General features: G+C 44.7%; 1 protein-coding gene across 2 annotated transcripts; it reads right to left on the reverse strand.

The window, feature by feature from the left end:
* Positions 1 to 5,967: 5,967 nt before the first annotated feature.
* On the reverse strand, positions 5,968 to 11,608 carry C10H20orf202 (chromosome 10 C20orf202 homolog). 2 transcript variants are annotated; one of them, XM_077948888.1, is made up of 3 exons: positions 11,417 to 11,591; positions 8,071 to 8,174; positions 5,968 to 6,367 (listed from the first exon to the last, which is right to left on the reverse strand). In XM_077948888.1, exons 1-3 carry the CDS (start codon positions 11,480 to 11,482, stop codon positions 6,253 to 6,255), a joined length of 285 nt encoding a protein of 94 aa, XP_077805014.1. In that variant the 5' UTR covers positions 11,483 to 11,591; the 3' UTR covers positions 5,968 to 6,252.
* Between the last annotated feature and the right edge of the window lie 269 nt (positions 11,609 to 11,877).

Raw genomic sequence — 11,877 nt, forward strand, 5'->3', positions numbered from 1 at the left:
TCAGAGTCTCATTTGTGTTCATAGAGCACAAACATGCGGCAGTGCTGTAAACAGCTAATACATCCACGTAGGAAGCTGCATGTTTATGATCTCATTGTATTGGCTCATGTATTCTTTGGCCATCTCTGCCTTCGCCATGTCAGGTGCTTACAGATGAACTAGCCTGCAGATCATAACAAAAGTAGTGATTCATTAAGAGAAATAGACACATTTCAAATCAAAGTGTCAGGGAAACAGGAGCATAGGAGAGCCAGGGTCACACCATTTTAAAATCGACTCTATCGTAAAACTAGCAAGACCCATTCCTGGCCAGTTATGACCCATGTTCATAAGACGTTTACAGTTGAGAAAACAAAGACACCTGCGAGGACACACTCCTACAACAACGGAAAGTCCAGATGTCCAGGTATCCATAACAATATGTGCTTTCAAGATAATTACAGTCATCTTGATGGGTATTTTTGATTGTAGTCATTTTGATGGATGTATACACTAAAATGCCAAGGATAACTTTCTTTAAATCAACAAAGCACTTAATTTTGTCATGCTGTTAGTCCACCCACATGTAGACATATCTTAATCTTTACATAGATACATGCCCTCTATAAGAAAAACTTAAAGATGAGGTATTTCTCCTCTTGCTTTCTGAGGACGCCCTACTCTATAACTGAGTAGCTTTCGCTAAAACTACTTCTTCTCAGGGCCTTCTGCGACTCTCCTTGAATTCCTTCCTGTGCGAGGTCCAAGAACCCTCTCTTGGGGTCTGGATCAAGACCCCCTTTTCTGGCAACAAAAGTAATTAATAGACTTAGATTGTTTGGTAATCTAAGTAATTAAAAGGAATGAATCATATAAATACATTGGGAAAGTTTTAATTTCTCAATTATTTAACATGAAATACTGACATACAGGAAGAAAATATAGAACTCCTAATACACCCCTACAATAGGGACAGCAACAATAAATTGGATAATGTACCATCCCCTCAAATACTATTTAAAATTAGTCACTTTACAAGAAGGCTTACAGCTCACATATGAAAGGAACGTAGACGTTTCCCCAAAATTGACAATAATCCCAAAAATATACATGGCATTTTTACAACGTTTAAATTGTTTAAAGTACCACACAAAAAAATTAATCTTGTAGAGGACAGACTGAATTATTTCCACAGTATCTTTGAAGAAAATAAAATAACAAAATTGTTGTCATCACTAGATGGTCAAAGAAGATACAGAAAAAAATGTAGAGAAAAATTATTATAGAGCCATATCATGCAGCTAATACTGTGCTATTTTCCTAGATTTTATGTTTTGTGATTTTTGCCAGCTAAAGTTTATTTCATCTCTCATTATTAAAAAAACTCTTTCTAGCCTAATTCTGTATTTCTGATTTTGCATTCTTTCTCTTAATGTGATTGATACTCTAAATTGTATAAGCTTCAGGCCCCACAAACCTGGACTTGCTCCATCCCGTTCCCCGGCTTCTTGGGTTCCAGCCATATTAGATACCCTCTGTGCCCATTGCTTGTGAAAGTGCTGCATACAGGAGTGCTAGAAACATATTTGTAAATGAATGAATGAATGACTCAAAAACTGGAATGCGGACTATTAACCACACGAAAACACAAATTTTGTCTGTTTTATTTGTTGTGACATTCCCACATCCAGAACAGTGCCCGACACAAAGCAGGTGCACATTAAGTATTTTTTTAAATGAATCCAAGCCTGGTCAACTGCAGACAATGTTTCTTTCCATTGTCTCCAGTTATTCCCAGTTTGTTACAAAGCTTTTTTCCAACATCCTCTCCACAGCTCTGAGAGGTGTCATTTTTATTTTAGAGTTAAGGATAAGTGGAGGATCAGAAAAGGAGGCCCCAGATCACTCTGTCCGTGGCAGAGCTAAAGTTCAAACGCAGATATCTGGGGCCAGAAAGCCTCTTGGTCCATGGTCCTCCCAATAAGATGCCGCACAATGGCAAAGCTGATAGGGAGCCAGACACGCAACCCGGAACGGGCTGATTCACGGAAGAATTGCTCTGTATGGACACTAGGTGGCGCCCACACACAGCGTAATTACCCTAGTCTTCGCTGGCGCACGTACGAAATCTAAACACATTTGTCAGAAGCTCAACTTTGAAACTTCAGTTTCATCTGTTTGTAATTGTCCTGCTTTTGCTTCCTTGGGTCACAATTTTCTCCGCTGTCAAATGGAAATATTAACACGTACTCACTGGTCAAGTCTGTTACAATGCCTGTGCCTTGTAGGTGTTCAACAAAGATAAACTCTTCTGACAGCCACCAAGGTAATCTGCAGCTATGTGAGATTCTGCTTAGCCCTGCACATTGGCCAGAGAATGCTTTCCAGAAGCAATGAGAGGGAAATTTCCTTCTGTTGATCACCTATTGTGGTAAACTGAAAAATGGCCTCCACATCCTAATCCTTATATGTTACCTTATAGGGAAAGAAAGGCAGGTGAAAGTCTTTAGAGATGTGATTAAGAATCTTGACATGCAGAGATTATCCTGTGTTATCCAGGTGCAATAAATACAATTATGTGATTCCTTATAAGAGGTAGATTGAGGGAGATTTAACACTCACAGAGCAAAAGGCTATAAGAAGACAGAGACAGAAACTGAAGTTATGCAGCCTAAGTCAAGGACTACCAGCAGCCACGAGAAACTGGAAGAGGCGAGGAAGGAATTCTTTGTTGGAGTCAGCAGGGAGTAGTCTGACCAACACCTTGATTTTGGTCCAGTGAGACTGACCTCAGCCCAGTGAAACAGGAGCTGTCCCCATGACCTGGGGAGGGTTTGGGCAAAACAAAGCGGAGTGGCAGAGACAGGACAGAACTGGGGCTCAAGATATGCTGGGACAGGGATGGGTGTGCATTATTGGGGTCGCCAGATTCTGTGTCTGCTTACTTACTAGAGAGATAACAGAGGTATTGTCCTAGAGTTGCCTTCACACACATTAGAGATTGTCTTGCACCAGACCCTGCCAGAAGGAGGGAGCAGGGATCCTATGAGCCTGACATCACTGCTTCTTCTCTTCATGGCACCCCTCCTCCAGTGTGGCTGATCAGAAGAGCAACATCATATCATAGTAAGAGCTCTGCTTAGGCAGGAGATAGACCTGAGATTCAGTGCCACTACTGCCATTTACTCATTGTGCTTTTTCTTGGGCAACTTAGCTCGACTAAACTTCAGTTCTTTCATCCATAAAATGGAGTTTTAATATCACCCTTGCAGAGATGTCGAGTGTGTTTAGTGCAATAAGATCTTTACAGTGCCTTGTGTGGTGCTGGTAGTTAGGGCAGATGACTGATAATGACGATGAATAGCTTACATGTCACATAGTTGTTAGATGACAAGCACTGTTGTGTTTTCCATGTATTAACTCATTTATTCCTCACAAAAACCCCAGGAGATAGGCAATACTGTTATCCCCATTCTACAGATGATAAAACCAAGGCATAGAGAGTTTAATGACTTGCCCAAGGGCACACAATCAGTATATTGTAGAGCTGGGATTTAAACACAGGCAATGAGGCTCCAGGCTGTATTTACAATCACTAAACTATCCTGACTTTAAAAATGGTAGCTATCGGACAGGCGCAGTGGCTCACGCCTGTAATCCCAGCACTTTGGGAGGCCAAGGCGGGCAGATCACCTGAGGTCGGGAATTTGAGACCAGTCTGACCAACATGGAGAAACCCTGTCTCTACTAAAAATACAATATTAGCTGGGCGTGGTGGCGCATGTCTGTAATTCCAGCTACTTGGGAGGCAGAGGCAGGAGAATCGCTTGAACATAGGCAGTAGTGGTTGTGGTGAGCCGAGATCGTGCCATTTCATACCAGCCTGGGCAACAAGAGCGAGACTCCGTGTCAAAGAAAAAAAAAAAAAGGTAAAGGTAGTTGTCTATTGCGGCACTATTTACAATAGCAAAGACATGGAACCAACCCAAATGCACATCAATGATAGACTGGATAAAGAAAATGTGGTACATATACACAGTGGAGTGCTATGCAGCCAGAAAATCAAATGAGATCATGTCCTTTGCAGGGTCATGGATGAAGCTAGAAGCCATCATCCTCAGCAAACTAACACAGGAACAGAAAACCAAACACTGCATGTTCTCATTCGTAACTGGGAGTTAAACAATGAGAACACATGGGCGCAGGGAGGGGAACAACACACACTGGAGCCAGTCGGTGGTGGGGGGCAAGGGGAGGGAGAGCATTAGCACAAATAGCTAATGCACACGGGGCTCAAAACCTAGATGACGGGTTGATAGGTGCAGTACACCACCATGGCACACGTATACCTATGTAACAAACCTACACGTTCTGTACTTGTATCCTGGAACTTAAGAGTAAAATAAAATAAAATAAAATGGTAGCTGTCATTATTAATAATAATTGCTAAGATTTACTGAGCACTGCTTATGTGCCAGGAACATGTTGACTCATTGCATTTGCTCAATAGTCCTATGCGGTAATTTCTATTATCCCCACTTTATAGAAGAACAAACTGAAGCATAGAAAACTTATGTTATATGCCCAAGGTTAGAGAGCTGATAAGATGCAGATCTGGTATTCAAACCCAGGCAGCCTGATGTCAAAGTCCTCCCTTTTAATTACCTATGTATGATGATGTGTGTCAAAAGTTAAGCTGACCAATCAGATTCCCTCTCTATAAACTGCGACTTAAAGAAATAGCAGGAGAGTAAAATCTTTAGCAGTGGGAGTGGACCTGAAAAGATGCAGAAAGACCAGAAAGTAGAGCCCAACCCTTGACACAATGCTATGAGGAACACTGGCCACCTGGAGGGTCATGTATAGGCGTTCCAGCTGATAGCCTCAGCTAAGACCAGCATCACATGCCAGAGGGGAACAAGTCAACCTTTGAGATACCACCTGACTGCAATCATTTGAGAGACCCAAAGCCAAGAACCGCTCAGCTGAGCCCAGAACTATGAAAAACATAATTTACAACAATAATAAATGGCTGTTGCAATAATAAAGGGATTGCTGTGTTTAAGTTTGGAGGCAGTTTGTTACACACCAATATACACCACAACACATGGGCTCCGTAAGGGGTCACAGCTGACCCAGGACTGGAAGCTGGCTCTCATGTAAAGGTGTGAGAGATTAGATCATTTCTAATCAGTCACAGTATAAGTAAGCCCTGCCTTGCCGCCCTGACCCACTCTAGGTTTCACATCTTGAACTGTTTTCTTCTTGCTCCTAAATTTTTAGTTTCTGACCTCATGAGTCCTTTTTCCATCTCTGTCCCCTCCTCTCCTCATCCTGGATGCCAGACTTAGGTGTGCAGTCCTGTTTTTGCTGCCTTAACAGAGAAAACCCTCGATTTTCCTGAGACCAAGATCCACATGCTCCCTCTGCTGCTCACTGTCCTGCATGGCCATGATTTCCAACCCAGCCCTCCAGGACCAACGCTGAAGATGTCATTTCCATCCCAACTCTTTGTCCAGCATCTGGGCTCAGCCTTGGCTTTCTCTGACGTAAGATCAGGAAGTGAACATTGGTTCCTAATGTAGGGTCTTGGAGAACGACAAATATCCCACCAGAAGGGCAGGTTCCGGGGCTCTAGGTCTATCTTCCCAGATTGTAGATGGAGGGGTTGGCAGGGCTTTTTGGTCTTTGGGCCCAAATGTGGAAAGCAGGGAGAGACAGAGGGTGATAGTGATTAGCACTGGGCATGGGAGACCAATGTCATTTCTACTTTGCATGGCCAGGCAGATATCTGTCAAGATGATAGTGGCTAGTCAGCTTGTCCATTTGTAACAGTCATAGTTTCACAAGTCAGAACATAATCATGCAGCAATAATAAGGTGCCATTCATTAGCCTTTCCAGTGTAACCAGTTACAGTGGCAATTGGTAATAACAGCAAAAAGCTGTGTCAGTCTGGGACAGGTAGGAGACAGAAACCACACCAGTTATTTTAACACAGAAAATTTAATATAAAGAATTGCTAACTAGGTATAAAGTTGTTAACTGGGTGACTGAAAGGTTATAAAAAGAACTTTAAGGTAGAAATTGCAGGAAGCATCTGCCATCTCCAGGGCTGAGGGAACAAAGAGGCAGAAACTATCAAAACTTTAAAACTTAGAGGAGGAATTCCCTGGAGCTTAAATTCAGATATCTGAGAAAGGAACTCAGCTCAGCTGGGGCTGGTGTCGCGGAGCTCAGGGAAGGGCCAGGTAGGTAAGGCAGGGACCCACACTTCAAGGGAAGAGGGACTGGCATCTGAAGCTGATGTCTCTGAGCTCCTGGAAGGGGCCCAGGGAGTCTGGAACCGGGATCCTGGAGAAGTCCGGTGCTTCATGAAGGAACTGCTGCCTGTAGTGAAGAAACATTGCTGGGAGATGCTCATAAGAACAGGAGGCCCACAGGGAAACAAGAAGAAGGAGCAAGACCCTTTTCTCTCCTCTAGACTTATAGTCTAACTCCACCCTGTATATCGGCAAAGCCTAATAAACTCTAACAGGGAGCAGCTGGTAACACCAAAAGGTGGTTTGCAGGAACCCAGCCCCAGCATCACAGAGCAGCTATCACTTATATTATCAAATGTAAAAATCACAGGTGGATCTGACTACAAGCATTATACTTAGAATGCACCCCCTCCACTCTGCCTCTACATGCAGTCGATTTACTTTTTCAAAGTCATAAAAACAATGTTCTAGCAACACACAGGTAGATTTTCAAAAACAAAAAGGCCTACTAATCATCAGACCATCTTAACACCATGACTTTTTTATTTTCACATTTTCTGTTTTAGTCTTTCTTATAGGCAGATGTAATTTTTCAGTTACGACTGCAGCACCCCACACAACTGAGTGTCTCTGCTGTGTCACAAGCCTGGTTGCCTGCTGTTACGGAGGTTGTTGTCACAAACCCTCATTGAATGAAATGCCATTTCCTTATTGATTTCTCCTCTGTGATTCTTTGAACATCTGGATCGTATTCCTCAGGACCATTCTAGCTGCAAATAAGGGAAACTGCTCAAATCAGCTTAACCAAAAACAAATTGATGTGTGTGGCTGTGATGGGGGGTGAAATTGACTGGCTTTGGTCGCTGGAAAGAATGCAGGAGTAACTCACAAAACTAGGACCTAAAACCAGGGACCAAAAAGAGCCAGCACTCTTCCTCTCTGTCCAACTGCTGTGTGGCCCTCTCTCTACTTCTCTTTGGAGATTAGCCTCTTTCCTTCCTACTGCAGACAGTTCTTCTTTACCTGGTAGGAACAAGGCCACCAGCAGCCTCAGTCTTCTAAGTGTAATAGAAAGAGCATCCAGGTAGCAATCTCAGGGAAGGTCGGTGATTGGCTCTGTTGGTTCACATGCCCATCCATTGGGCCAATCATCTTTTTAGGGCAACCATGAATTATATCATTGGCCAGGCCTGGTAATATACCCGTGCTTATGGCCAGGGTGTTTACAGGGCTTAATATGCTATCAGATGAAGGGGAATGAGAAGGCTTCCTGGGAAGACAGAAAACAGCCACTAAGTCACTACACAGGGTTTGGAATTTTCACCATGGCAACACTTGGTAAACATTACTGCACATCTAGTTCTTTGTTTTAACAATTGCCTTGTGAGAAATTCCCAAGGATAGGGTTACTGCCATGGTGCTTGCCAGAGCACTAGAGCACATTTGTGTTTTCAGTTGAAAAGTGTGTTCACATCCAATACCTTATGTGTGCCTCACCAAGAAATCCCAAGTGACAGAAAAGGAACCAGAGACACAGAGAAGTTGAGTGACAGATCCAGGGATGCACAGCAGATGAGGGCAGAAGTGAACCCAGAGCCCTGACTTTCTGATTCCCATTCCAACACTCTGCCCCTAAAACATCACAGTGAAAGTTTAGACTAATGGTGAGACTGTTAAAGCGCAGTGTCATCTCTGTCCAATTAAGGGAGAGAGCTTCGTCTGCTCTCTTCCCCTCGGAGGAGCTGGGCCAGACCCCTTGAGCAAACAGGCTGGCAGCCCCTGCCTTCAGAGCCTGCTCGAGCTCTGATGGGGGATGTCCCTTCGCTGGACCTGGTGTCCTCCCAGTGGGCGCTGTCAGCACGCAGCTCCTCCAGGACACTGTGAAGATGCCTCAGTGTGAGCAGGAGCCTCTGGTCTTGAATCTGCATCTCAGACTAGGAGAGAGAAGGAGCCTGTGAAGGGATGCGCGGAGCCCTGGATGTTTCCCCATCAAGCCCCTTCCCTCTCTGTCTCATCAGAGATAAGCCCACTTGTGATTCGCACAACCTCGCAGAAGCCATATCCACCAATGCCTCAGTTTCTTGCTCTGCAAAGCAGAAAGCAAATTGCTTACTTTTCAAGGCTTTCATGAGGACTGAATGAATTTGCCCATGGGAAAATCCTTTCAAGGGGTCAGCGAGGTCAAAACTACTTTGATTACAATACTAAGATATTATTTTCCTTTTTTTGCTTTCATTTTCTTATGAGCATACCGTGGAGTTTTCCAGAAGCTAATGACATGTAATATCTCAACAGATTGAATGCAGGAGCTGCTATGAGAATCCAGCTGTGTTCTATTAAGACAGACATTAAAGCAATTTGCAACAATGTAAAATGGGGCTACTCTTCCCACTAAATATTTGCTTTGAAAAATACAGTTATTTTGAATAAGTAATGTTTTATTAACATATTATGAGTTTGTTATTATTTTAGAATGCATTAGTAAATATATTAAAATGTCTCAGCTTTGGCTTCTAATTCAGTCAGTATTGTTCTATATAACTCACATAAACAAAAGCTTTTTGGTGGCCTTAATAATTTTCTGGGCATAAAGGGGTCCTAAGACCCAAAAGTTTCAGAACTGCTGCATTACAACTATACTATCATCTTCAGCCATCTTATTTCTTTCTCCGATTTTTCCCTGGGAATTTTTTCCCATACATTTTCCCTCTTTTTCTTTCTGTTTATTTGTTTATTTATTTTTGAGGCGGGGTCTCACTCTGTTGCCCAGGCTGGAGTGCGGTGGGGCGATAACGGCTCACTGCAGCCTTGAGCTCCCGGGCTCGACTGATCCTCCCACCTCAGCCTCTCGAGTAGCTGGGACTCCAGGTGCACACCACCACGCCCGGCTAAATTTTGTACTTTTTGTAGAGGCAGGGTCTTGCCCTGTTGCACAGGCTGGTCTCAGACTCCTGGGCTCACGCGATCCTCCCAACTCAGCTCCCAAAATTTGCTTTCTCTTTAAAAATGCTAAAATTCTATTTTCTGACTAAGTAATCCTTCACACATGATAGAAAACTGAAAAGCTACAAAAGGACATATATTTAAAAGTCTCTCCCACCCATCTTACTTTATCCCTAACTCAAGCGTCCTTCCCCAGAGGCAAGCACCGCAAATGCTTCCGTTTTTCCTTCCGAAGCTGGTCGGGGCAACACGTGGTTAGATATACAGATTCTCAGCCTCTCTCTTTCTCTGTCTCTCTTTGCAAGAGATACTTATGAACATTATTTCCCCACTAAAAATAGTGTTTTCATTTTTGTGACAAGCTGATTACAAGTGAGAAGACCAAGTCTGCATCCTCTACCCAAGCATGAGTAACACTGCCAAGAGAATAGGTAGCTAGAAAGAGAGACTTGAGGCCGGGCACAGTGGCTCACATCTGTAATCCCAGCACTTTGAGAGGCTGAGGTGGGCAGATTGCCTGAGGTCAGGAGTTCGAGATCAGCCTGGCCAACATGGTGAAACCTGGTCTCTACTAAAACTACAAAAAAATTAACCAGCCATGGTGGATGCGCCTGTAATCCCAGCTACTGGGGAGGCCGAGGCAGGGGAATCGCTTGAACCCAGGAGGCAGAGGTTGTAGTGAGCCAAGATCGTGCCGCTGCACACTCCAGCCTGGGTGACAGAGTGAGGCTCTGTCTCAAAAAAAAAAAAAAAAAAAAAAAAAAAAAAAAAAAAAGGAAAGACGTGAAGCAAAGGTGTAGCTGGCCTCCCTCAGAACACTGGGACAACTCAGGCTGCAGAGCGAGTGGTCCTGGGCCCGTTTTTTCCTCAGAAAACATTCACTCTGTGTTTTCTCAATTTTAGGGTTTTCCTCCTGCACATATTTTTGTCCAACCTTCAGCACCATTTCTGAGTATGTGACTGTAAGACCACAATGGGGTTCCCAGCACGGAGGTGATGTTGAGGCACCCAGGCACCCACAGTTTCAGGGAGCATGAGGAAGACAGCTGCCCAGCGCTGGATGCCTGCTGACTGTGGGAAGCTGCAGTCCCTGCTGCTGGAATCCCCTGGTCCCATGAGAAGCCCTACCGGGTCAGCCCTTCCTTTGGGGTGATGAAAGGGTTGGGTCCCAGCTGGCCTGTTGCCTGGCAACCCAGAAAGGTCATTTTCGGACAATCCTGTCTCTCCCCAGAATGAGAAGTGGGTGTATAGAGAAACAAACCTCTTCTGAGGTTTCCTGAACTGCCTCCTCTCTCCTGGCAGGTGTCCCTACACACTTGGGGGCACCCCTCTTTTTCCGGACTTGGAGAAAATACCGTAATGAAAGGTTCCTGAGCAGCAACCGCGGGACCAAGTAACATAACACAGGTTCAGGAGAGTTAGTGCTCCATGGGGGAGGCCCTTGCCAATGGGAAATGAGAGACAGGAATCTGCTGGGCAGATGAATTTCCTCTCGTTCTCTCTCCCCCAATGTGCAGTTCCTCCTTCAACCCCTGCAGAACATCTCAGCTGCTGAGACACCCACTGGGCCTCCTTGAGGTGCCTTCTGAAGCCGTAGGCTGCTTGGTAATACAATGTCTGGCGTAATTGCCTGGCATAGCATTGGCCTCTGCTGCCACACCCTATGTTCCTCCCTATCACCACCCTGGGCTTGTACTTCCAAATAAAGTGCTGGTTTCTCAATCCTTGTCCAAGCCTCTGCTTTCTAGAGGACCCAGGCTAAGACATTGGGTGTGCGCATGTCCATCTGGGTCAGGATTATAATAGCCAACATCAATGTGCCAGTATTTGTTAAGAGGATTACAAGCATCTCTTCAGTGAATCCTTACAATACCCCATACGATATTGGTAGTAGTGTTATTCCCATTTTTTGGTAAGGAAACTGAGGCTCAAAGAGGTAAGGTCCCTGCTAGAGCCACACAGCAGCAGAGCTGGGCACACACCGAGGACTCAGTGTCTTTCTAAAACCAGTCTGGCCAGCACCACACCCAGCGCCTCCTATGTAGGCCATGACCTACTTATCCCCGCACCTGAGATCACAATTGTGCATTGTGTGGCAGGTCCCAGAGGGCAGACTGCAGGGTCCATACCGTAGCCTGCAGCCTTGGCCCCACGGGGGATCTGGGAGGGAAAACTAGAGATCCTTGGAAAATATGTGGTCGGGGCATCAAGGAAAAGAAATGCAAAACCTTACCAGCTCCTTTCTCAGCCACTCCAGGGTCTCCCCAAGACTCGGGCTGGGCTCTTCCGCTGTTTTCATCTCTGTGTCCTTGGGAGTGACCTTGACACTGACCTGGTTCTGTGCCTGACGGATCTTTGACTTGTACGTTCCCCCAACTCCTTCAGACTGGCAGCAGGTTCTGGCCAAATCATAGAAGATGGAGTTAATGAGAGCAGGAAGTAGCTCACATTGAAAAATGTAATTTGGCTTTTTTTTTTTTTTTTTTTAAAGGGCTTTAGTGCTCTGAACAGAACAAGGAGGAAGGGAGGGAGACCATTAGGGGTCCAAGTACCTTGGTGCCTGCTGGTTCCAGAAGCGAAGAATATGTGATGCCAACAGGATCACAGAGACTGCAAAGCTTTAAATGGCAACAATAATGGTTATTAGGCAAGTAGGCACTCTTTTCTAAGGGTTTGCTTTGTGCTTTACATGTA

This window comes from Macaca mulatta, chromosome 10, assembly GCF_049350105.2.
Source record: "Macaca mulatta isolate MMU2019108-1 chromosome 10, T2T-MMU8v2.0, whole genome shotgun sequence".
NCBI lineage: Eukaryota > Metazoa > Chordata > Mammalia > Primates > Cercopithecidae > Macaca > Macaca mulatta.